General features: G+C 46.1%; 1 protein-coding gene across 1 annotated transcript in view; it reads left to right on the top strand.

Moving 5' to 3' along the window:
- Positions 1 to 27,618, top strand: part of LOC144824736 (uncharacterized) — a 283,602-nt gene that overhangs the window by 193,807 nt on the left and 62,177 nt on the right. The window contains exon 6 of the mRNA XM_078683749.1: positions 157 to 255. Within this exon, the coding sequence (XP_078539875.1) occupies positions 157 to 255 (99 nt within the window). The remainder of the gene's footprint in view (positions 1 to 156; positions 256 to 27,618) is intronic.

The following is a 27,618-nucleotide window of genomic DNA, read 5'->3' as shown; positions in this document are numbered from 1 at the left end:
ATGTGGCTTGATCTGTATAGAGAGGATGCAGATGGCTATGGATAGAGCTGACATTTTATTTGTGCTTAACCTACATTGCTGATATATATTCTTTTAGTATTTTGTGTAGACTTGCTCATTACTAGACTATGCCAAAAGCCTGTTTTCTATTTTTAGAGCCAAGCAAAATTCCAGAACTTTTTCTTGTGTGTGGCTGAAAGTGACCAGAGGATCAGCATTCTGAAAAACCAAGATGGCACACCAAGGAGTTTTGAGGTATCTACAATTTTCCCTCTGTTGTCTAATAACTCAACATACAATATCTTTCCAACTTGTGGCTGTGGGTCGTCATGTGGAGTGTACCAATTTTTTTTCAGCAATTGTCTCTGTAATTTAGCAAAAAGGAGATTATTTAAATTCAACAAATTTTGTAGGAATCCACAATATTAAAAATGCAACAATTTCAATATTTTATTCTGCCTTTCAAGCTGTTTTTCTACACTCCTTTTAAAGATAGCCTTTCACATCAAATTCTGATTACATAAATATACATTTTTGAGAATCGCTCTTAGTGGCACACTACTTTATAAAACACAAAGAGAAGGAGGTTAGCCATTAGCCCTAGTTATGTCAAATCAAAGATATAGATAGAAACAGGCTGTTGTTATTTTGAGCGAGACAAGATCTAATCCAGGCGAAGTTTCCCTATGCTGTTTTAAAGTGCATTGACACAGCTTCCACTCAAATACAATGCACTCCAATTACTGTGGGTACTAATGTTTCTAGTATGATTCATTGAGTAAGGTCCCTAAAAACTGCTCTAAGGTTTCCATTGAAGTGCTTCAATTAATTACTCCACATATGAAGTGCTTCAATTCATTAATTACTTCACATACTTTGTTCATTTTAACGTTAAAGGGGAAGTTGCTGGGTACATTTTCTGTCAAGGATGAATCCTAAATATTCCATTTAAAAAAGCCAATGTAAATTTGCTTCAGATAAACGTTCTAATTGATGAGCCCGCTTCACATTGCCAAAAAAACAACTTTTACACTATTTACATTACTATTTTATGCAGCATACGCACCTTAAAACTACCCTCAACTAGTCTTAGTCCCTCTGAAGACGTACAGTCCATTAGTAGTATATAATTTGCATAGGAAATATTGAAAATACATAATTCCCAAACTTGGCAGAGAAAAACAAGAGACTCAGATGTCTTTAGAAAGATTAGCCATACACATTAGACAGTGGATTCAAGACACATTCTGTCTCAACCCCACTAGGTGCTTCTATCTACTGCACCTTGGAAAATAGAGATTCATTCAAACTAAACATTTCTATGTTAGGAATTAATATTTTAGATGCACTGGTCTTTTATATCAGTATTGGCTTCTTTCTGACAATTAAGAGGATGCTAAATTCTTTATACCTTCATTGTGTAAGTGTTGGACTTGGCCCTTCTGGCAGGTCCACCCCGGAAGTTTTTGCTTGTTATATGTAACCTGGGGATGGTGATTCCCTTCCTGAGTGCGTGTGGTGAGAGAGGCCGGCCCTCCCATAGGAATGCATGGGGAATGTATGTGTCCCTGGTAGTTCCTGATGCGTGGGTTGTGCAGGGTCGAGTCTGGTATGTGCGAACTCTTGGGATTGAATGCTGCGCAATGGTATATGCGGTATGATTGTGTCTAGTGTAGAAGTGCCACTTTTAGAAGTTGGCATATTTGTGTAATTTGTGTCTGGCGTGTGATTGGCTGAGGCTGGCTGGTGAGCCTGGCTCCAAGATTCTGGGAGGGTCTGCCTCGGTGGTGAATGGAGTGTTTAGCATGCTGATGTGAGGGGAGGAGTGAGCCTGGGCCTGCTTGTGGATTGACTGTCTGGTTTGAGGGTCCTGAATGAGGCTGGATTTTCCCCACACAATGCTGGCTCCACCCCCTGGGGTGTGTCTGATGTCCCAAGCCTGGCCAGTGAAAAGAATCCCCCATAACCAGTTCTAGCTGGATCTCCCCCTGCCTGCCCCTTGAGACAAAGGATGCTGTGTATAAAATGGGTGCTGGGACACTCTGGAGATGTCCTTGTTTCTGACTTGAATCCTGCCAGGGGCGTGCCGCTGCTTGGGCTCAGGGGAAGGCTTGCCTCCCTGAGTCCTGCCCAGCCCCTGGATTCCTGATGGATGCCTGGAGGACTTCTGGGGGAACCCCTCTGCCTTTCTGGGCTGACTGGGGGACTTTGCTTTGGACTTTGCTGCATCCCCCGAAGGACATTGCTGTTCGCTATTGCCCTAGCGCCTGAGAGCGCTTTTCATTGACCCCTGGCGCTTGAGAGCACGATCTATGTGCCTAGCGCTTGGGAGCGCTGTTCTGACCAAGCCGGTGCCCACCCGGCAATTGCCCCGTGTTTGTGAAGGTCCCTGAGCCCCCAGCGAGTGCCTACCTCGCTTATTTCCCTGATGATCGGATTCTCGAGGGAGTCTACCCCTCGTAAATTCCCCCCGAGTTCACCGCCACTGCCCGGACCTCTCGTGATGCCTGCCCCGGGCCACGCTGGGATTGGCTGCCGGCCCGGGAGACCCTGATGACGTCCTTCCCCCAGGCCGCGCCGTGATTGGCTGCCGACCCGAGGAGATTCGATAGTCCCGCCACGGGGCCCGATGAAGCAGGGAGCGGCGGGAGCCTACTCGGCGCCCCTGCATTGCCCAGAGAAGCTGCCGACCCCCCCCCCGGGACTCCCGAGAGTGAGGGAGAGCCCCAGAGAGCGAGAGGAGGCCGGCGGAGCAGAAGAGACCGGCGCACCGACCCGGTGAGTGCAGAGAATGGGAGGGGGCGTCGGGGCACATTGCCGGTGCCGCCCCGCCCCCCCCCTCCAATAATCCTTTGTTGTGCTGCAGAGGCCCGTGGGGCCCCCTGTGATATCGAGTCCCCCGAGAGGGACTCCGTCTACCTTTGCCCTGACGAGCCTGCGAGGCCCGGTCCCCGCATCTTCGTGGTCGAGCCCGAGAGGCTCGAGCGCCAGTCTTTGTTCACTCATGAACCCGAAAGGCTTGACTGCCAGTCTTTGTTCATTCATGAACCCGAGAGGCTCAAAGCGCCGCAGATATTTAAATCAGAGCCCGAGAGGCTCAAATGTGGCCCTGTTGTTCTCGAGCCACATAGGCTCCTCCTTTCTGCATAATGGAGTCGAGCCTGTGAGGCTCCAACGTTATCCCCGCTCCTCATCATCCTCTACAGCTGCCCAGCACTTCGTGGGCAGCTGCCACGTTTAGGTTCATTTGTTGGCTACCTGCAGCCTGTCCTGACATTAAGACTTTGGGGCGCCCTAGTCCTCTAGAGGCCAGATGGCCTGTTGAAGGTGTCAGCTAATGTTAATTTGATCTGAGGGTTCTTATGTGTTGCGCCTCTGAAGGTGCTGCTGATGTGTTATGGGCCTTGTCATTTCTTCCCTCCTGAATATCCGATGTCTCATGTAAGTTGCTTCTGGTTAGAGTGAGTTCTAATGCTAGTTCTATGACGCTCCCAGTTGTTATGTGTTCCAATGCCTCATGTAGGTTGCTGCTGGTTAGAGTAAGTTCTAATGCTAGTTCTATGAAGCTCCCAGATGATAAATGTTCTAATGCCAATTCCACCAAGTGCATATTCCTGGCAGTGGCCCCCTGGCCCTGTCCTGTACATAGTCTCTTGTAAGTTCTGCCCGTGCCTCTGGCACCTTGTCAAATGTGTGTTCCTATCTAATATGTTCTTTTAATACAAAGACTATTTTCATATATACCTTGTGTGGAGTTCCTTTTGTGGGGGGCCCTGGAGGTTGTTGCTGGTGGGTGCGTGCGCAAATACTTTACACATAGCCTTCGAGATAGGCCTTGCTGCTCGCGCCACGTTACCTAGACGGTGAGCAGGGGTTGTCTTGGAGTGTGACCCCCTTGCCCTGACTTGGGAGTGGTGGTCGCTGACTGACTTTGGCGCAAGCCCTGGCCAGCCGGGGATCCCATTTCCAACAGTAGCTTAATGATTTAGAGCAGGGGTTCTCATAATTTGCATAAACCCAACATTTTCTTTTGACAACCCAAATATATCCTCATATTGAATTCTGATACCTGTGTTAACTCCTGTATGCATTGGGTCCGCAATTATAAGTTCCACAGACTTTATCAAACCTAGGGCCATATGTAGGTAAAACCCAAATTGCGAGTTCTTAATAGCGATTTTTACCAAATCGCTATTAAGAACTCGCAAAGTCCGATGTAGATAAGAAAATCGCTAAAAGATAGCAATTTGGTAAAAAACGCTAAAATAAATACCGAATTCGCATTACCGAATCGGTATTAGCGATTTCGCATTACCGAATCGGTATTAACGAATCCGCTATTTCAAAAAATCGCTAATTAATAAATAAGCCAATCCGGTGCATCCTGATGACCTCACAACCAGGAAGTGGGCTGACACATGCTGTTACACTGAGCCTGAAGCTGTGGGAGAGGCAGGGAGCAGAACAAACACCTAGGAGCTGCACAGCAACTACCGTGCTGACACCCAAAACAACCATGGAGACACATGAGAAGGGAAAGGAGGCAGATGAGAGGAAGGGGAAACACAAATTTATTGAGAGGGAGTTGGAGGTACTAATTGAGGAGGTGGTGAAGGATCATGACCTGCTCTTCGGCAAAAAATCCCTTCACGTACCTGAATCACAGAAAAGATGAATTTGGCTTGTGATCCAGGAAAAAATCAATGCCATCAGCGTCACCCAATGCTCAAAGAACTCAAGAAGCGCTGGCACTACCTTCGCAAACGTGGCAAGGAGAGGGTGGCTGACCGGCTCAAACAAGCCAACCAGGCAGGTGGCAGGACATCTACTGCACCTGTACCAACTCCCTTGGAACAATTGGTGGAGTCCATCCTCCAGCCAGAGAGTGTCACTGGCATCGGAGATGCTGACAGCTCTGCCAGAGGAGCCAACAGACAAGGTAAGATTTATGCACATTCAAACAAAATTGACCTGGTCCACTTAGGCAATATGTACTGTTCAATCAGTGTATCTCTAGTTGCAATATTTTAACAACACTCTCCCCTTCTTTTTTAAGACCTTGGGGTAGAGAGTACAATGTTGTTATGCCTAAATTAAAAGGCCTCCATCCCTTTTAAAAACAGTCAAGAACAAATACAACAACCAACAACACAGTGTTTGGTGCAAAAAAATGTGTGAATAAGCGAGATGACCCCTCACGGGCGCACCACCAACGGGAAACCTGGTAGGTACTCACCAGTGTTGCCCTGTTATCATCATAGGAATAGGATCTGCACACGTATACAATCTTTATTCTCTTTCCTAAAAAAAAGGTAGGGAGTGGCTGTCAATTATACAGCCTACTACCATAGTAGGCTGTATAATTGACAGCCACACCCTACCTTTTTTTTAATTAATGGCCGATGATGATAACAGGGCAACACTGGTGAGTGTCATCGGCGGTCATCAAGCTTTGAAATAAGGTGTCCAAAACAATGTGTAAGTGTATTTTAAAGTACAATTTATAGTGCAGTGAAAAGAAGTGCAACACACACAAAACACCACAGATAGTGTAATGCAACGGAATAGGATCTGCACACGTATACAATCTTTATTCTCTTTCCTAGTGCAGCCCATTAATTAAAAAAAAGGTAGGGAGTGGCTGTCAATTATACAGCCTACTATGGTAGTAGGCTGTATAATTAACAGCCACTCCCTACCTTTTTTTTAGGAAAGAGAATAAAGATTGTATACGTGTGCAGATCCTATTCCTATAATGATAACAGGGCAACACTGGTGAGTACCTACCAGGTTTCCCGTTGGTGGTGCGCCCGTGAGGGGTCATCTCGCTTATTCACACATTTTTTTACACCAAACACTGTGTTGTTGGTTGTTGTATTTGTTCTTGACTGTCTTTAAAAGGGATGGAGGCCTTTTAATTTAGGCATAACAACATTGTACTCTCTACCCCAAGGTCTTAAAAAAGAAGGGGAGAGTGTTGTTAAAATATTGCAACTAGAGATACACTGATTGAACAGTACATATTGCCTAAGTGGACCAGGTCATTATTGTTTGAATGACTTTATGAGTGGAGGGCGACCTTGGTCCTTTTCCTCCCTCTATGCTCCTCATTGTGTACACAAGATTTATGCACATCATGCTGTGCCCCCTCCCTAACCCCTATCCCCAATGACCCAGTATGATTCCCACTCCAAAACATGATTTGCAAAAAACAGCAATTCATCTTGGGAGATGTAGTCCCAATTAACACATAGCATAACAGTTAGTCCACTGAACCCAAATGCATGTCACACACATCAGTAAATAAGCAAGCGGGAGACAGTCAGTTTGATTGATAGTCATGAAATTTATTGAATAGCTAATGCTGCTGGACAAGTGAGTAAATGGACATTCTGTAGCCACAGGCGACCCAGCGCACCAGGCTACAGAAGGGGAGACAGAAGAGGCACCCAGGGAGCCCAACACCCAGGATGAGGAGGCCCAGTCAACTGCTTAGGTCACACCACCACTAACACCAAGAGCCAGGAGGTATACGGTGGGTAGCCTCCAGGAGATGGAGGGCTCAGAGGAGGAGAGCATGGGAGCCAAACAGTCCATGCAGGAGGAGGCTGAACAGACACCAGGAACACAGTCCCCCATGGAGCATGGCGACACAGGTTCCCGACGACGCCGACCATGGGCACAGAGTCCTGATGCACAGGGAGAGGAGTCCAATGTTTATGCCGGTCTGGAGGGGAAGATGCTGAAGGTGCAGCGGCTGCAAGGCAAAACAATGTGGTCAATGCAACGGCAGATGGTGGCCCTTAACAAAAACTTGCGGGACATGCAGAAGGGCATATACTGCCTCAACAACACCGTGGCTGAGGCATCCGGGACATGGCAGAGGCTGTTAGACTGTTGTGCAGCAAGATGGACAACAAACGTGGGGCAAGGCGCAGGGACAGACAGAGAATGGATGGTTACACGAAGGCGGTGAACCGGCTATGCACTGCCACCTCTGTCCTTAGCAGGCGCTCGGTGGCCATGCAATTAGAGATGGCCAACTGCAGCTGTGACATCGCAAGGGGGTTGGTTGCAGTCACAAGTTCCTTGGAAGTGCTACAGACCACACAGATCGCTGCCACAGAATCGGGGGATGGGGGAAGGTGAGGAGGCAACAAGCAGCAGCAGTATCACTCCCCCAATACAAGAGTCCAGGAGGCGCAGTGGAAGGCACGGACCAGCCACAGGACAGATCTCTAGGGAAGACAGTGTTCCTAGTGAATGCAGCAGTGTTGCGCGTGGGCGCAGAAAATAATAACAGGTATTACCTGACATTGGGAGATGGGTGACGTAACCCATTCGACCAAATGATGGGATTTGGGAATTAGCATGGGGAGTATCTATGCCATGCTGGGGTTGTTGAGGCAATGTGAGGCCTTCATGGTGCAGCGGTGTGTTGTCCTATTGCCTGAATGAAGGTCAATAAAACACCGTTCCACAATTGCATTTCCTCGCTTGGTCTCATTACTTATTCAGAAATAGTTGTGTGTAATCTCAGCCCGTCTGTGTCTCCCATCTGATGCTGCTGCAACACCTGCAGCGCTGTGGCTGTGGACAATACTCTCCCTCATCCTCTGATTCAGTGATTTCCACGGGTAATCCCTTCTTTGTGGCCAGGCTATGCAGCATGGCACATGTAGCTATTATTTTTCAGCAGATCAGAGGCCGGTACTGCCGTGCACCTCCACTTTTGTGGAGGCAGCGGAACCTGCTTTTCAGGAGTCCAAATGTACGCTCCACCAGATTCCGCATAGATTTATGGGCAACATTAAATCTCCTTTCTTTTGGGGTGGATGGGTTGAGGTATGGAGTCAGGATAAATGCATGCACCGCATATGCGCTATCACCCGAGTGTAAAAGGAAGAAAGATTATTCACAGCCAGCAATGGATACATCAAAGGTATACATCAGGGTGTGTCACATAGATTTACCTAGGAGGTATCCTTCTCCAAATTCACCCCCAGCAAGATGGTGTAGATACCACTGTTCCTGAAGATGTAGGAATCATGTGTGCTGACAGGAAATTTATCAACGATGTCGGTAATGATGTGAGACGCATCACATATGACCTGTACGTTGATTGAATGTGTAGATTTGCGGTTACGGTAGATGTACTCAGTAGCAGAGGGGGCAGATTGGTATATGTGTCCCGTCAATGCACCCTATTACATGTGGGAACTGGGCCTTCTGAAAAAAGTCCATCTTTGTCTTATGCAGTTCCACCTGTGTGCTGGGGAACCGGAGGTAGTGGTGCATTCTTTGCATCATGGCATCCAGGAATGTGTTGAAAAAGTGTGACAGGCAACTCTGTGAGACACCACCAGCCACAGCTATTACCCCCTGGTAACTGCCGGATGCTAGTCGTAAAAATACGTCTGGGCTTTCGTCCATTAACAGCATAGCATAGCTATTACCCCCTGGTAACTGCCAGATGCTAGTAGGTGCAGGCAACAGAGGACCTGTACGTGTGGAGGTATCGCGTGCACCCTTGGTGTCTGGTGCTTCAGAAGTGGGTGCAGGTCACGTATTAGGTCTAGGATGGTGGTGGTGTGAAGCCTGTACCTCTCATGGATTTCTGCCTCTGTCAGTTAAAATAGTTTGATGCGCAATCTGTATATGCGTTCCTTTCATCTCCAGATCCTCAGTGCTGCAGCTTGCATTCGCCTTGCAATGACATAGAGGGCCGCCATTGTGTTCAAGCAGATGCATTCTGCGGCTGTTTATATGCAGTGCACCTGGTTACCACCTCCTTTGAGCCCATGTTAATTTGCACTCCTAATTAGCGATTTTTCATGAAATCAGTATTTGTTATAAGTTTATGTACATTGGTTTGCGACTTGATTTTGGGATTCCTTATTTAGCGACTCGCAAAATAGTGAGTCGGTGTGGCATCTTCACTGAATAAAGAATTGCTAACTGTTTTCCTTTTATTTTTAGCGATTCTTTATTTAGCGACTCAGTATTTCTGTCCCTGCATGCCGCATAGCTGATTTGCGATCGCAAACGTGGAAATTCTGCGAATTTCGGCATTTGCGATCGGTATTTGTCTTCCTTTATCAGGCCCTTAGGTGTTACAAAGTGTGATAAAGTCCGACCCTAGATATGCTTGCCGATTACAGTAACATTTGGATTTTGGGTGAATAGCACCAGAATCCATATGTTCTTCCTTCAAATCTCTTAATAGGTGCTGTTTGTCGCACCCAATATTTCAGAATGAGGCAGGCTAGTTTATCAGTGAGATAAATATCACACCAAATACTGAGCCACACATAATGATGGAATTTGATTGTACTGTTTTTTTCCACCGGTTAAAATGTATGCATTTTGAAAGCCATTGCATAAATCCAATAGACTATTCTTCTTAAAAAAGCCAAGTTTCTTCAAGTACTTGCATCCCATTTATTGAGGACTAGGGTTCCATCCCCACCTTGACTCACAGTTTTACCATTTAAAAGTGAACACAAAAATCTCACAGTTACTAAAGTAGGCCTTTTACTATTGTTAGAAATAACAAAACAGAAATAAAAATGCTACCATAATAAATAGGAATAGTATGTTTTTTGAAAATTAGCTGCATATCTTGACACAGTGGTGTCACATGAGAACTAACTATGTAGATATTATGACAAGGCTGCAGCACTGGAATAGGAAGGGGAAGGGGAGCAGTTTAGCAAGTGAGGAACAGGAAAAGGGTTGATTGAAGGATTCCCTCCTGCTAAAAAAGTGAGCCAGTTGAAAAGAGTAGGAAGATTCCCCTCATTATGAAGAGCAGCTCTCCAACCTAGAAGAAAGGAAAATTGTGAATTATAAGTTTAATGGATTTGTTTCTTCCTCTCTTTTAAGTGGGTGAAGTAGAAGGACAAGATACCCTATTGCTTTAAATGCCCCTGCTGTAGCTACTTTCTGATTATAATCGTATTTGCCACTTCACATGAACCTTTTTGAAATTGAAACAATAATGCTGTGATGTAAAGAACTATGTTTTCCTGACATAGCCCAAAATGGGCCTCAACTAGGCCCTGAATTGATCTTGTTTTTGGAGCATCTATAATATTGACACCGTATGCGGCAAGACATACACCTATGTTTTATCTTATAATGTTGTTCTCGAAGAACTATAGAGGAAGCCTTTAGTTACTATTCAAGACTCTTCCTACTCGCTCACTATAGGCTATTCATTTATGAGCCTTTCTACTGTTTATGGAACCAGATTTGTTCTGACAATCCTGATGACATTAAGTCAGAAGGGAGCATTTCATTGCTCATTTAGGGTGATAGTGCTAAAATGGTGGGATTATAGGATGTTTAATAATGCCGTATGTGATTTGTAGATTTGTTGCTACATCTGCTTATCCTACACTGCTTTCCATTGTAACATTTGTTATAAAAATCCCTTATTTTAGGGGTGAGACAGACATTTTTGAGTCTCTACTGGTTATGCTGCCTGTTTCTCTATTGATTTGCCGCACACTCTTGACTTGGTCTATTTTTTCAAATTTGTCCAATGCTGAATTTAATTTTAATGCTGAAAGCATTTGTGGTAATTGATTTCTGAGCTCTATGACTGAGTTATTGAGACTAAATATATTATTGCCAATTTCATAGCGCTTTAATATTTTATTAAACCTTCATGCTTTCCTACTTTACTGATCTCAAGCCCTTTTTGAGTCAGTCCTTATATATTGACTTTTATTTGAAATGCTTTTTGACTCATCGTTAGGGACACAATTCCTCATCCATTCTTGAGGACAACTCAGTCTCCAACCCTGGAGCGGCACTATGACTATCATAAATATTATCTAAGAGGTAGCACCAACACCTTCATTCTCAGTCGAATGGTAACAATTTGAGCATTTGTTTAGTGTATACTTGTTTTTGTATTATGATGTATTGTTTTGAGGTTCAACTCATAGACATTGCTTCGGCTGCGGGTCCCGATTTCCAATAATGACTCAGTAGAGGTCCCTTGATTACAGGAATGATTCAGCTGGTGTCTCATAAGTGAAAAGGTTAAGAACCCCTGGTTTAGATGCATGGGGTTTCAGGATTGTTTGTAAATACAGATTAAAATACTCAGAACTCAGAATCAACTTTATTCGGCTGAATAACAGTTATAAAAGTGCACAAATGCATACAAGGATAAAATTAGTCGAAAGACCAACCTTAATGATTAAAACGCAGATAAAATGCATAAAATCTTCCATTGAAAAAATTAGATAGTTTAAAAGTCAAATAAATATGAATAATCAAAGTGCATTGTGCTCGAACGTGCATTGTGCACTGTGCTAGAACGTACTGCTGCCCGAAGAAACAAACTTGCACTATGGCAAATTTTATTATCTGAGAATTTTTGTGAAAAGTGGAATGCCTGGAGGCAATTTACAAAATTTCTAAGCCTCATAAGAGGTACTAAAAACCTTTTGATATAAATGTATAGTAATCGCAGAATAAGAGAAAATGAACCATTGATCATTTGGACAAATTGTTACAGGGTCATACACTGGGGTCACGTTTATGCTGTTACCCAAACGAAAAACATAAAGAATATTTCATCGTGCCAGCTCTAGAGGAAAATAATAGTGAGTGCTCCCAGCTCCCACTGATATTCCACAATTAACTAGTAGGAACAACACCCGGATTAAGGTGCGAATAACTCCCAACATTCGGTTTCCAGGCTTCCACACTTAGCCTCTCAGCTTGTAAATGTTCTATCACTTGCTCTTGCTTCCTGCCTAACATAGCACGTGGGACTGTATCAGAGAAAATATTCGCTAGGCCAATCTCTTCCAAATACTTTTTCATGTACATGAACCAAGGGATGGAAAGCCCTTTGTCACAGGCCAGACAGTCTGAGATTATAGCCTACTGCTCTTGACAATGTTGGCCAACTCTGTGTAATTTGGGGAGCCCATGAGCCAGTGGAACTAAAGGTAACCCTCAGGTAGGAGAAATTGCTGGTGCTTAATGATGTGTTCGAACCCACTGTGATACGTGAAAACCGGGTATGCTTCAGGCCATATGACATTTTAAAGGATTTGGCAAAATTGGTCGACAAGTCAAAGTTCGCCATGAAACATAAATGAATGAACCAGACGTAGAGCTTTGGGGGTGTACACGATTAACACAGCATCATCCACATGGAGTAGTGCAGGAAGGGGGGTGCTATTTATCATTAGTACATCAAAGGTGCACTTGATGAGCTCTGAGCTAAGGGTATTTATGTACTGATTGAATAGCAATGGAGCAAGCACGCACATTTGGTGAACCCATCTATGCTAAATTCATTAGACATTTTCTCATTTCTACCAAACCTTACCCATTCTTTTGTACCTCAATGCAAAGATATTAAAGAGTGCACAACTGTTGGATCTATTCCCAGTTTTATGAGGAGTTGCCACAGTTTCGATCGGTTAAGTCACAGTGTATTTCCCAATAATTAAATCTAGGTTGAGGCATTGTTCTACTGTTTCTATGCCACTACGAAAACCAAACTGGCAGGCATTCAAAATATTGTTATCGTTAACCTATTCCAATATTCTATCATACAAAACTCTGCCGAAAATGTTGTCGAGAATGTCAATCAGTGAGATAGGACGGTAACATTTAGGTTCAGAACGGCTAGCTTTCTTAAAAATTGGCACTATATTTAAGGTGACCCAGGAGGTTAGGATCATGGAGTGATCCAGGCTGTTGTAAATGTTTGTCAGCATTGGGGCCCAAAGGCCACATCGCACTTAATCAAATCAATGGGGACACCATCAGGTCCTGGTGCTTTACCCCAGTTACTCTCCTGACGAGCAACCATAACTTTCAGCAGGGAGACAGATAAAAAAGAGGGTGAATCCCCATGAACTAGCTGTCCACAAATTAGGGTTACTAGCTGCATACATCTTCTCTAAATGTGCCACCCATTCCTCACCTTTTATATGGCAACTGATGGTTGTGACAATCTGATCTAAGGATCATATATTTGATATGGCTCTCCAAAAGATCGTACTATCTTTACTTTGGGCAATGTCTGTTTGTGTAGCCCAGTGATGGGTAATGATTACCTTCCTTCTCTTACTTGTAACTCATTTATAGTCCTTCTGCAGGGTGGCCACAAGTGCTCGGTCACAAGGATATGTGTTAGGAGCCCTGCGCACTAGGTGATTTACCATACAGCTGTCGTGATCTAACCACTGTGGGGCTTGATTCATTTGTTTAATAGGTTTTGAGAGGGGGTAACTGTTGCCCCATTTTCATCATCCTCCATTAAACACCCCATAACTAACTCCTTATTCTCAGCTACTACTTTTCCCAGGAATTTCGAGGGCTCTGACAGTTTCCAATGCAATCTAAGATTGCCTCTGATTGGCAATATATTGCTGAGACTAGGTATAGCTTGGGAGAGTTCCCTAGGGGGCGCTTCCAAAGCTATTGCTTGTGATCGCCAAATTTGGTACTAATAATAGTGTCATATAAGAGTAGATTTCCTATAGTTTGGGAAATGAAAATGTAATTAATTACTGAGGAATTATTCCTTCCCCTGAAAGTGGGTGACCCCTGCATACCTGGCCTAGCCCACTCGACCACATCAAGCAAATCAGAGGAGGCGAGCAAGACCTCCAACTCATCGCCTCTCAAATATGTTCGTGTGAGTACTTCTGGCTCCTTCCTGGCTCTGTAACAAGATAATCTGCCATTAAAATCACCCGCCAAACAAAAGATACATTTGTTGACCCTGATAAGATTTGCTCTCCACAATAGCTGATATTTAGTCAAATAATCTTGGGAATCATTGATTAGGCACATTAAAGAAAATAGTTATTACAAAAATTGATGAGATATAGAGTTCCATGCCCTCGTGAAAAGGACAACTTGATAGTCACGTTCCAGAGTTTTCAATGGCTCTGCATGGCCTCCGAGTAGTAAGTCGATCCAAATAGTCAAACCACCAGAGGTGCAACGTGCACGGGACAGAACAGCCAGAAGGCTGAAACACATGAAGCCTTCAAAAGTTATAGGGTTGATTTCCCAAGTTTCTTGCATTAGCAAGATGTAATATGACTTTGGAAGCAGTTGCCAGTCAGGGAGTAGTATCTTTGAGCGGAGGCCAACGATATTCCAACTTAGGGGCCCATTAGGATGGCGGGCGGATCGCCCCCGCCAGGCTGGCGGTAGCCTGGGGGGCCGATCTGCCTGCCATCCTTGCTCTGAAACCCCCCGCCATATTAGGATGGCGGGGGGGACCGCCGCTTTTCCGCCCCTGTCGCAAGTCGACCGGGGCGGAAAAGGTATAATATGGTGGCGGTGTCTATGAGACACCCCCAGCCATATTATGATGGGCCAATGTGAATGCCTTCCGCCACGGAAAGGCATGCGGAGAATCCCTGCGGGGGCCCGTTGCGGGCCCCCAGGGACTCCGGGGGGTGCACATAGGTACCCCCCCGCATTTCAAAGTGCAACATGGCAGGCACCGCGCGGTGCCTGTCATCTTGTGCTTTGAAATGCACAAGTTGCATTTTTACTATTGTGGTGGGCGGTGCTTTCAGCACCGCCCGCCGCAATGGTAAAAATACAGGATGCACCCGCCACTGTGGCGGGCGCATCCTAATGCCACCATCGGGACCCACGCCCTTATGGCGGGCGGTCCCTTTTTCCGATGGGATGGCGGGCGGACAAAGTCCGCCCGTCATCCTAATGGGGGCCTTAGTATTTTTATCGAGGATTTTTTTGCAATTGGAGACGTTGGAGGAAGGCCTGTCACAGGGCACTCTGGCATTGATATAGGATCAGTTGGCAAGGCATTTTTTAGGAAGTGAAACTTTGGGTTTGTACATGAAGGATCAGGCTCAGCTGGGATTGTGGGCACAATTAATGCAGCACGAGCCAAGTGTGGTGCCCTTGAAGTTGCAATAGAGGATCCAAATGCGCTCGATGCACCCTTCGCTGGCAATCTGGGGACAGCCTGTCAATCAACCTCAATCTACTCTGCCAAAGCTGCATACCTGTTGTTACATGCGAAGCCCTGGTATGGGTGAAGCCACTGATCACATGGAGGTTGGCATAGTACTCTCTTGGGTGGCTTGTAAAAAAGCCTAAAGGTAAAGTAGCAATGTTGGTTTCAGCTGCTTTCCCCAATGTACTTGTGCCCAAACGTTTCCTCACACTGTGCAGGCTCCTAAAGTCACAACAATGCAATCCCCAGCTATGTTTTTACCGGAGGGGCCAATCCAGCCTAGCCTCCATATCATTAGTATTTCGTGACTTTCTGCAGTGTTGAAATACCTGTGAAAACCACACCAATTGGTAATCTTATTTCACAGCTCTTCCCATGTCTCCACTTGATTGTGTTTCAAAGGCGGCACACCGCCATTATCAAGACATATAGGCAAGCCTCTGTAGATAGTTTTAAAATCGTAGAGCTAGAGTTGCTAATTACCCATGTGCTTCTTTCCCTACTTGGCATACCCGCATGGTTCCAGTTACCAACTGTTCTTCATGCGGGACTATGAATAGCAGCCCCTACGTTGTGTCTAATAGTGGAATCACCATAGGAGCCATTAGACATAACATTCTGTGTGGCTGGCAAAGCAGTACCCACAGTCTGAAGGATTCTCCAGTCCTGGGCAGATTTTTCAGTCATGGGCACAGGGGGTCTGTTACAAGGAGTAGGTTCAGTTGTATCCACAGTACAGTTGGTCCCAATGTTAGATGTAGTGTGTAGTTTGAGCGCAGTCGCTATGTGGGTTTCTATTACATCAAGTTTCTCATTTATAATTCTTTATTCTGCTTTGTTGGACTTAACTCCCTTCTGGTTACTATCTGATCTGAATTGGAGTTCTGTCGTGGAGCGTGGGCACTTGTCAGTTTACGTTTGATTGGTGCTTCTGGCGGGAAGTGGAGTATCAACATTTATTGTGTCAATTGTGGAACAATCTGTGGTGGTAGATACGCAGGGGGACATTGACATATCCCTGACACTGATAGAGGCCTTCTCCTCTAAGCTACTGGTTCGAGTTGCGATAATGCAATTGTCATATACTGAGCCACCAAGACTACTCTCATGCCCTATGGATATTCTTTGTTCCGTTAGAGCAATTGCATTTGATACAACCCCTATCACTCACTCCAACATTTTGTCAATAATTGTAGGTTTAAGTGTGGATTTGTGTGAGGCTATGGAGCTCCCAAATGCCTTGCTCTTGCCCATTCTGATGTGGAGGTTATAAAAGAGACGCCTCACCTGTATCTCCAAAGAAAATTACCCACGTCATATGGGTGGCCCTGCTCAGACTTGTCCGGCCATGGACTGGCGCAGAAGAGTCCGCCTTTGCCAGGGCTCTGCATGGGTGTGTCCCGTGCTTCGGGAGGCCGGGGCGTGTTAAAAGCGTGAGGATATCCAGGCCTGCCCTCTTGATGCATTGCAGCACCTCTAGCTGCTGTGGATTACGGGCGATGGAGTCCTGCACAGGGGCAGTGATCACAAAACAGAGTCCAAGGCCCCCCTGACTCATAGCCTCAAGATGCCAAAAGGATGCAAATCGATATTTTTGGTGTGGCAGAGTAAAAAGATTAATAGCTAAAAAGTGAGGCTTACATTTCCATTGAATGTCCAAAAGAATTGGTAGTATTTTTACAGCCAGTGGTATTACGTTCCACAATCCATTAGTACCCAAAATTAGGTGGTGTAATTTGTTAACCAATCTTGTTTACATACACATAATTTGCTGCCCAATTGATTTGCTATAGCTGGCAGGTTCAGGCAACTCCTGCTATTACCTAGATCCTTTGTTTAGTGAAAAGCTTTGGAAATCTTAATTGGAGCCTTCATTTGAGAACAACAGTGCACTCGTAACCAATTCATATTGAGAAATGTGAGTCCTGTGGTTAATTTAAATGTTGTCAAGTCAGCCAATCTCAGAAATATACATCTTTTTAAGTCTGTGTGGTCTGTTATGTAACTACACAAGTCACAATACTTCTTTTTTTGCAGCTAGCATGCATAAAGAATTACAGAAGAGGCCCTATGACCTCTTCTTTAATATCACATAGGTTAGTACAACTGTTGCGTTAGACCATCCGCGGACTTCCATACAAATTAGCTTCTTTTCTTTTGCTCTACTCTATTTGGATCTTGTTTTACCACAGAACCCGAACAACGCTCTTATACAGTCGGGGATTTGGTCTAAAATAGTGCTCTGGCCAGGAAAGATTGCAGCCTTTGATTGTAAGCTAAAGACGGTTTACCCATCACCCCTTTAAGAGAAAGGAGGCTGTTAGTAGACAGCATCTAGTGTGCCAGAGACTTTTGGCTTCTGCCACTGAAAAGGGGAATTTAGAATGAAGTAATAACTCAACCCACTCAGGCGTTTCTTAGACGTGGGTCCGGTTAAGGAAGCTCCACCATACAGAGCTGCAGTGCATTTTGTTAAATCTCACACTGAGTATGTACTGCATTGATGCTTTCAGCAGTGTTTACTAATCGCCCCACCCTCTCTTCACAAAATCCAGACAAAAGTGATTTTCATATTATGTTTTAGCCCTACAATGGAACGTGACCCTGGGGAACATAAGAAAAAAAAATTTGTCAAACCGTTTTCAAAGCTTGGATATTTCATATGGTGACCACCAAAAAAAGTCACGTTGAGGATGCACATGATTTTGAAAATGGTGTGTTTCTTCGTATTTATAACTATTTGGGCTAGTTGCAAAGGAGCCACAATGCTTCGATTGGTGAGCGATGAATCCTTTCAAGCTAGTCAATAATTAAAAATTACAGCATTAGGTTTAGTGGGGGAAAAACCCAATTAAAAAAAAGAGGCACACCCATTAATACCCATATGCCACTATAAATACCTTTACCTGTTTCAAACTCAGTATATTTTCCTTTCATATTACCCCACACAAACCACTTCTATATTAAATATTCAACAAAGACTGCTAATCCTAAACATGTGAACTGTACCAAAAACATAATCATCTGGTCGTTTGTTTCCCAGAACCGTGTGCAATCATGCCCAGATTAAGACTCTGGTGCTACACTAATGGTGGAGAGTACTGTGCAAATGCCAACAATTTACCTATCGTTTAAAATGTCGACAATATAATACTTTATTTTTCTTATTTGCAATTATCAGTGGTAACTTGTTCTTAATTTATCTCCTCATGTCACATTTATAAGCCCTGTAGATAAGAAAGATGTTACTATTACTCAGTTTAATGATGCTCAGTTTTTCATCCTATGAAAAATGGAAGGCTGAGTCGACCACTCCGAGATTCAAATGTGTGACCTTTAAATCACAGCAGATTTCAGTTACAAATATGAACTCAATGAGCCACGTATCTAATTTGTCAAAACTAATGTACAGCATTGGTCTACTGCTAGTCAACACTAGGCCAAAATTGCATCAAAGAAGTGTTGAGTTTGGGATTATTTTTAATGTGCAAATGTTGTACCAAAACAAAACAAAGCAAAGTAGCACTTTGTGCTCGTTTGTGCCAGTTTGAGTCAAGGGGAAATACAAAGGGTAGAACATTTGCATTTCACGCCAATACCCACGAGTTTTAATCAATGATGAATTATTTTTAAATTAAATGCCAGGGCCTAAGTACTTACTAGGAGTCCAGTGCAGATGGCACTACCAATAGCTCCTGCCACTGTTGTCGAATGCCAGTGCCAACATTACCTATATGCTGTATTTCTGTTTTTTACATAGATGCTGCACGGATTAATTCTGCTTAAAAACAGACAAACAGTTCCATCATGTGGTGTAATCCCATAAATATATGCTGGTGTTTAGACATAAGAGCTGGTGTCGAGCACCAGCAAACACGGACACATATTACCCATTGTTTTTGATGTAAATCCATATACACTAACATTGCGAGAGGGGATTTGCAACACAAAATGTATGCTTCCTCAAGGAAGATGTGACATTAGAGAAAATATATATTTTCTCAAAACCTTTCTACTTTTGCAATATGCTGTGCTGTACAGAACACACTGCAAAGTGATAAAAGTCTTAGACTAAGTCAAAGCATAATATTATAAGGGTCCCCTACCAGTACAAAAACTTAGCTTGACATCATGCACATAGCCTTGCTCTATGCTGCAAGTCTGTGCGTTGGCACAAGACAACCTAAAGAGCGCCAGCACAGAAAGAGTGAAAAAGAGTGCACTGTCTTAGTAGACATGGCCCTGTTCTGCTCTTCCCCTGTCACATAACGGCTGAGCTATATCAATTATTTGTAAATTTACCCCAAGTTTCTTTTAACAAGCGTTTCATGCAAATTGCTGCTAAATTCTTGAACCTTTTTCTAATTTTAACTATATAAGACTTGCTGTTTTTTTATTTGGCGTGCATTCTTGGATATTGCAGGCTGATTTTCTTTTAATGCTAACAAACGCAAATACATATCAATGGGTTGATTGACTAGTACCTCGTGATTTGTTTTAGGGATCCCTTTTCTGCAAGGTGGCTCTGAGAAAGTGTAGACAAAACTCGATTGGGAGGTGGGAGGACACACCTTCAATCGTGACATGCATTGTTCTATACCACAGAAAACAACAACACAAACAATGTAATAATATCGGAGCCTAAAATGAATTCATCTGCCTCATATTTTTTTATTTGGTTATTTTTGTTTTGCTGTAAAGCACACAAACATGAAGTAGGTTGCTTCTTGGAACATCTGCAGATGTTCGGGAGCGATACTCCCGTGAACAATGCTGCTGAAGTTGCCATTTTCCTCGTTGAATGAGCGCGAACTTTGGATCACAGAGGCTTTCCGGCTTTCTCATGATATAAAGAAATGGCATAGGCCATGTGAGAAGTTGGCCTGATATATAATGTTCACTATTCTAGTGAGCACTTTGTATCAGTCCAACCAACCCTTATTGATGATTGTTTGTAAGTCAACCTGATAGACCAGCTATCCTAGTAGCATGGACAAGAGCAGTCTTTAGGCTAAACTCTAGAGGGCGTGTTAAGCCAGCTGTACCCCTTGAACACCAAGTGAAAGGACACCACACAAGTTGTTATGAAAATAAAAGGATATTTATTAATAACACAACAACCCTGGACTCTTTATGAGGACAGGGTGCTAAGCACAATACAAAACTTTTGAAGAAATACTGGAAGTCGCACAATTTACACAAATGCCCGAGGGGCACGAAAAACCATATACTATGAAAGTAGAATGCGAAATTACTAGCAGGTAAATACTACTCTCAGAGGCTTTAGAACCGCTGGGCCTAAAATGCTGAACCCTTAGATTAGAAGCAGGAGGCCTGGGGACGTCGTGTGCAGAGTGGGAACTCTCACGCGTAAGGCGGGACAAAATCTATGGATGCTAGTAAATGCAAAGTTAGTGTTCTCGGGCGAACCCAACTAGGTAGGTCAAAAACGAAAGTGGATCTAGACACTTAGAGAGTGGATCTACGCTGGAGCACCGTGGTACTTGGTTTACCTAGCCCAGGGGCTGCGGCTGCATAGGGTTCAAGTGTCGTCGGGAATCCTCGTTGACGAACCAGGAGCCTGAAGTAAAAGTTGCTGGCAGGCGACCAGTGAAGATGTTCCGGGCTGACCCAAGGACTGGATCAGTTGAAGAAGGATACCTGTAAGCAGAGGGGACCAAGTTCTGAATCACTAGCCAGTGATTAGGTGGGCACCAAGATGGCACCGGACGAGGTCACTCAGCCAGGTGAAGAGGTGACACTGGATTCTGCTGCTGCACGGACCAGGGCGAGGATGTCGACCAGGCTGGAGGTCTGCGAGCTGTCCCACGTCGGATGTCTGCTGCTGGCGATGCTGGATCCGGTGAAGGAGGCAACAAGCCTTGGCTAAGGCAAGCCCGCGTGGCGACACAAAATGGCGTCTGGAGTGGACCAGGAGGGTCCGAGGAAGTTCCCCTTCAAGAGGAGACAAGGGCCAGTCTAGAGGAGCTAGACCAGCGGTGAAACAACGTAGGACGTCGTCTGGAGGGTCACTAGCCAACGGGCAAGTGACCGGACAATGTGGCAAGCAGCGCAGAAGCAAAAGGGCCCCACGCAGATCTGGAGGATGCTGGGGGGCTGGACTTCGGTGCTCGTGCTGCTTGGGGTTGGGGCTTCTCTTACCCCAGTGCACCCACTCGAGGGTCCCTCGGCGGTCGTGCTGGGTCAGTGTCGTGCTGGTTCTGATGGTCGCCAGGTCCTCTGGTCTCGTCGCACCCACGGTTCTCAGCTGTGCTGTAGAGGTAGGTAGAGGTCAGAGAGGGCAGGCAGTCCGGGTCTCGTCGTGCTGGTCAGTCTGGTTCCGGAGGAAGGACGTTTCAGCAAACCGCAAGATACTTAGTTGGTGCCTGCTGCTGCAGGGTGACTACTCCTTAGTCACAAGGGAGAAATCTTGAGAAGAAGTCGAGAGTTCCTTTCGTAGAAAGTAGTTTCAGGATTCAAAGATGATCTAGTTTGGAAGGGGGCCTGCTCCTACCTTTATTCTCAAAAAGGGGGCTGGCACGCGACTAAGTCCTGCCCTATGGGTGGGACTAGGAGGGGGTGGTTACACCCCTCTCCTTTGTCCGGTCTCCCCCAGCTCAGGGGCTGGTGTGCCCCAGGAACTGGTTTGAGCCGGCATATGCACAGTGAGCACCGGGGTGCCACTTGCAGTCACCTTCCTCTTAGCCCTGCCTACCTGGGATACACAAAATCCTGTCTGGGATGGTGCTGGCACTGCCCCTGACAGGAAACCCTTTGTCCATGCCTCCCGCGCTGGAAGGACTCCCAGCAGCAGGAGGGCAGACTTGTGTCTCGGTGGCAGCATCCATCTTGTGGAGCTGAGGCTGTGTTCGACTTTAACCGGGGTTACAGGTTACCAACATGTCTTCTCCCTCTAGAGGGGTGGAATGCTACCCCCGTCGCCAGAACTGGCGAGGGGGTAGTATTCCAAAGCGTATGACACCTTACACGACATGTTTAGATATTGTCAGACCAAAGTTACCATAACCGCGAGGATTAAAAGGCACTTAAGAGTATATGGTCTGACGCTATCATGGAAACGGCTAAGGGATAGATCCCGAAGGCCGCAGACAGGCTCAGCTCATGCCAGAGCACTATCTCACACGATTCCAAGCACTCTGCCTCCAGGATTGTTAAGGCCTGCCATAGGAGTGACTGATAGGAGATCTGTGTGCCCATTTGAGGTTTAGATATAGGTATACTATATCTATAGCAAAGGGTGATTACACCACCTTGCCCCAGCTGTCAAGCAGCCAGTTGTGTCAGTTTTGGATGGCCAGCCAGGGGTGGCATAATACATGCTTCAGCCCCTGGTAGGCCCTGGGTACACCTATGCCCTGGATACCTAAGGTATACTGTACAGGGACTGATAAGGTGACTCAGTATCCAATCAGATATGTACCTAGGGTACATGGAATCCATTTTAACAGAGAGAGCAGTGGGCCTGGGGTCCTGAATGGCAGGGCCCCAGGTCAACTAAGTCAGAAAACCAGCAAAACACCAGGCAAAAAGTTGGGGGCAACCATAGTCAGGGATCTACTTTCCTACATAACCCCCCCCCCCCCCCAAATGAAAGGAGATAAGGCTATCCTTGACCAGGTAAGCCTATATTGCCTAAGTGGCCATATAAGGAAGTACCAGCACTGGCATGGTTACCCCCTATCTCATGGTCCACTAAGCAATCCCTCGCCCTAAGTGTATCTGAGGGTCTCCACCATAGGGAATCTCTACCTGTGGTGTGTTTTGGCAAAGTAAAAGGCTGGTGCTGGGATGCAGTACTGAAGTGAGACTCCACTAATGTTGGGCTCAACTTCCTCCAATCACCATCTACCATGTGTGCCTTTCTTTCCAGGACTGAGTTGCTGTGAGCTCTCAAGGTCAACCTCTGGCTACCTAAAGCTGGAGGCTGGGTCCCTCTGTTTGGCTTACTGGAGGGACAGGTCAGGTCTGGGGCCCTCAGGTCCCAAGTTTGGCTGTGCCCAACAGTGTCCATCTGGGGGAGGTCCCTAACTAAGTTTAAGGGGGATCCCTCAGGAGTCTGTTTTATTTTCACTTGGCTAGGACTACTAGCTTCAGTGCCCTTAATCTGCTGATTGGGGAATTCTTTTGGACAGGGGGCTCTTTGGGGTCCAACACTGGCCCCCCTGACCTCTACAGCCCTGGGCTGACTGAGGCAGGGTAGAGAGGGGCAGGTTACCTGCTCCAGACTGGGTCCCACCTTGGAAGGGTCCACTGACATCAGAGGCTCTGCCAGGCTAGGCCTGACTACCTCTGGGGCAGTTTCTTCACAAGGGGTCAGATCAGTTCCCTGAGGAGGCTGATCCTTTCCTAAAGTCTGGTGGGAGGGAGATTTCTCTTCCTCCTCAATGCTCTCCGTCTGAGTGGAGTGATCCATAGTTTCAGGCTTCACAACACTATTATCTGTCTGAGTTTGAGCTGTGGCCATCACAACTCTCCCAACCTTTTCAGGAGGGGACTCAGTTTGGGTATGGGCTGTTACCATCACAGCCTTGCCAACCTGTTCTGGGAAGGAATTTGTCTGAGATTGGGCTGTGACTGGCACAGCCCTCCTGACCTGTTCAGGGAGGACATCTTGGACTGGGGCTGTGGCTATCACTGCCCCACTAACCTTACCATGGAGGTTTACCATTCTAAAATGGGTTTCTTGCTCTACCTCAGCCCAGGCTGAGATCTCTAAATCATTCCCCAGTAGGCAATCTACAGGCAAGTTTGATGACACTGCCACTCTCTTTGGGCCAGTGACATCTCCCCAGCTGAGATTTACCACTGTCATGGAATGATCTCTCTGCACTCCATCAATATTGGTCACCTGGTATGTGGCTCCAGGTAAAAGTTGCCTTGAGGGGACTAGGCTCTCAGTCACCATGGTGATGCTAGCCCCTGTATCTCTATAGGCCTCAACTTTTATACCATTGATGAGGGTCTCCTGTCTGTACTTGCTCAAAGTGTTGGGACAAGCAGTGAAGTTGGCAAACCCCATGCCATTTTCACAGACAAGAATATCTAAGTCAGGGGACCTGGTTAGGCCAGAGTCCCCAGGAACTCCCAAAGTAAATGCACCCAAATTCTTGGGGGCACTCCCACCACCTGGGGGATTACTACTAGTAGTAACAGGTGGCTTGGAAGTGTTACTTGGGGGTATGTTTTCCTTATTGGGGTTCTTTGGGCAACTGATGTCAATTTTCCAATGACCCACCTGCTTGCAGGTTTGGCAATAAGGTTTCTTTTGGGTATTGGAAGGATTCTGGGACCCACCCCCCTCAGAGGATTTTTGGGGCCCTGATGTGGTTTGATCTGTAGATTTATTCCCACCCTTCTCTTGAGGCTTGGTTGATTCCTTCTTTTGGTCACCACCCTGGTTCTTAGGCCTAATCCTGGTTCTGACCCATTTGTCTGCCCTCTTACCCAATTCTTGTGGAGAGGTCAGATCAGAGTCTACCAGGTGCTGGTGTAATAACTGGTTCTGACAATTATTTAAGACTTGCTCTCTCATAATAAGATTATACAATCCTGTGAAGTCAGTAACTTTACTACCCAGTAGCCAGCCTTCCAAAGCCTTGGTGGCACAATCAACAAAGTCAGCCCAATCCTGAGACTGAATTTTCTGGGTGTCCTTGAACAGCAACCTGTACTGCTCAGTGGTTAGGCCAAACCCATCAACCAGTGTATTCTTCAGGACTTGGTAATTGTTAGCATCCTCAACTCTAGTAGTGAGGAGCTTATCTCTACCTTTGCCTTCAAAGGAGAGCCACAGTATAGCTGCCCACTGACTCTGGGGGATGCACTGGACAGTGCAGGCCCTCTCCAAAGCAGCCATCCATTTGTGGATGTCATCCCCTTGTTTAAAGGGGGGCACTATCTTACTCAGGTGTTTAGTGTCTAAACTCCTTTCTTTATCTCTAGGGATATTGCTGCCACAAGTGGGGACTACCCCACTCAACTGTTGCTCTCTAGCAAAGGCAAGCTTCTCTTTGGCCAGGGCAAGTTCTTCCCTCTGGATCCTCAGATTAGCCTGTTTCATCCTTGCTTCATGTTCTCTTCTCTGAGGGGAAGTCATTCTCCTCTGGGGAGAATTCATTCTCCAATGGGAAGAGGCATGAGAGTGCACAGATCTATTGGAGTCCCTAGAAGGAGATCTATCTCTTCTAACTCCAAGGTTAGGCCTCATTAGGGTCAGTACTGGGGGTCCCCCAGATCCTTCCCTAAGTAGGTCTAAGTTGGCCCTAGTAAGTCTGCTGACTAGCTCAGGCCTGTTGTCTGCCTCATCCCCAGAGAGTTCCTCTTCTTCCTCCTCCTCAACTGCATTTTCAGTGTCAAGGAGGTCTGGATCACCAAGGGTACCCTCTAAGGCTGGCATGCTCCCATCTGTATGAGAAGCTTTCCTAGCATCATATGTCTCTAAGAGATCTAACAGAAAGGGAGTGGTGGGGTTAGACCCCTGTTTCAGTTTCCTGGAGGTACACAATTGTCTCATCTCCTGGAAACTGAGAGCTGCATATCTTGAGATGACCTGTGGAGGGTCACTAGCCACTAGGGGAGTCTCTGAAGACTCTCCATGGGTAGACATGCTTCTAGTGTGGTGTAAGTGGTGCACTTACCTACACTATTTGTTTGCCTACTGATCCCTTGCTAAGAGTTGTAGTCAGGGTGTGCTAGGCCCTGTTGAACTACAACAGCTGGTTCAGTAGAACTCAGAGTATTCTAAGCTAAGTTATATGTACCTTGATACTTATGTGATCTTTCAAATGATATTCTTAGGATACGTGTGGTAAAACAACAGCAAGCTCAAATCCCAACCGCTGCTCACCAATGTGAGAAGTTGGCCTGATATATAATGTTCACTATTCTAGTGAGCACTTTGTATCAGTCCAAACAACCCTTATTGATGATTGGTTGTAAGTCAACCTGATAGACCAGCTATCCTAGTAGCATGGACAAGAGCAGTCTTTAGGCTAAACTCTAGAGGGCCTGTTAAGCCAGCTGTTATACCATCACATATACCCCTTGAACACCAAGTGAAAGGACACCACACAAGTTGTTATGAAAATAAAAGGATATTTATTTATAACACAACAACCTTGGACTCTTTATGAGGACAGGGTGCTAAGCACAATACAAAACTCTTGAAGAAATACTGGAAGTCGCACAATTTACACAAATGCCCGAGGGGCACGCAAAACCATATACTATGAAAGTGGAATGCGAAATTACTAGCAGGTAAGTACTACTCTCAGAGGCTTTAGAACCGCTGGGCCTACAATGCTGAACCCTTAGATTAGAAGCAGGAGGCTTGGGGACGTCGTGTGCAGAGTGGGAACTCTCACGCGTAAGGCGGGACAAAATCTATGGATGCTAGTAAATGCAAAGTTAGTGTTCTCGGGCGAACCCGACTAGGTAGGTCAAAAACGAAAGTGGATCTAGACACTTAGAGAAGGGATCTACGCTGGAGCACCGTGGTACTCGGTTTACCTAGCCCAGGGGCTGCGGCTGCATAGGGTTCAAGTGTCGTCGGGAATCCTCGTTGACGAACCAGGAGCCTGAAGTAAAAGTTGCTGGCAGGCGACCAGTGAAGATGTTCCGGGCTGACCCAAGGACTGGATCAGTTGAAGAAGGATACCTGTAAGCAGAGGGGACCAAGTTCTGAATCACTAACCAGTGATTAGGTGGGCACCAAGATGGCACCGGACGAGGTCACTCAGCCAGGTGAAGAGGTGACACTGGATTCTGCTGCTGCACGGACCAGGGCGAGGATGTCGACCAGGCTGGAGGTCTGCGAGCTGTCCCACGTCGGATGTCTGCTGCTGGCGATGCTGGATCCGGTGAAGGAGGCAACAAGCCTTGGCTAAGGGAAGCACACGTGGCGACACAAAATGGCGTCTGGAGTGGACCAGGAGGGTCCGAGGAAGTTCCCCTTCAAGAGGAGACAAGGGCCAGTCTAGAGGAGCTAGACCAGCGGTGAAACAACGTAGGACGTCGTCTGGAGGGTCACTAGCCAACGGGCAAGTGACCGGACAACGTGGCAAGCAGCGCAGAAGCAAAAGGGCCCCACGCAGATCTGGAGGATGCTGGGGGGCTGGACTTCGGTGCTCGTGCTGCTTGGGGTTGGGGCTTCTCTTACCCCAGTGCACCCACTCGAGGGTCCCTCGGCGGTCGTGCTGGGTCAGTGTCGTGCTGGTTCTGATGGTCGCCGGGTCCTCTGGTCTCGTCGCACCCACGGTTTTCAGCTGTGCTGTAGAGGTAGGTAGAGGTCAGAGAGGGCAGGGAGTCCGGGTCTCGTCGTGCTGGTCAGTCTGGTTCCGGAGGAAGGATGTTTCAGCAAACCACAAGATACTTAGTTGGTGCCTGCTGCTGCAGGGTGACTACTCCTTAGTCACAAGGGAGAAATCTTGAGAAGAAGTCGAGAGTTCCTTTCGTAGAAAGTAGTTTCAGGATTCAAAGATGATCTAGTCTGGAAGGGGGCCTGCTCCTACCTTTATTCTCAAAAAGGGGGCTGGCACGCGACTAAGTCCTGCCCTATGGGTGGGACTAGGAGGGGGGTGGTTACACCCCTCTCCTTTGTCCGGTCTCCCCCCAGC

The sequence above is a fragment of the Lissotriton helveticus genome, chromosome 3_1 (assembly GCF_964261635.1).
Source record: "Lissotriton helveticus chromosome 3_1, aLisHel1.1, whole genome shotgun sequence".
Classification (NCBI taxonomy): domain Eukaryota; kingdom Metazoa; phylum Chordata; class Amphibia; order Caudata; family Salamandridae; genus Lissotriton; species Lissotriton helveticus.
Note: the sequence above shows the minus strand (reverse complement) of the source record. Positions and strands in the feature narration are given on the sequence as shown.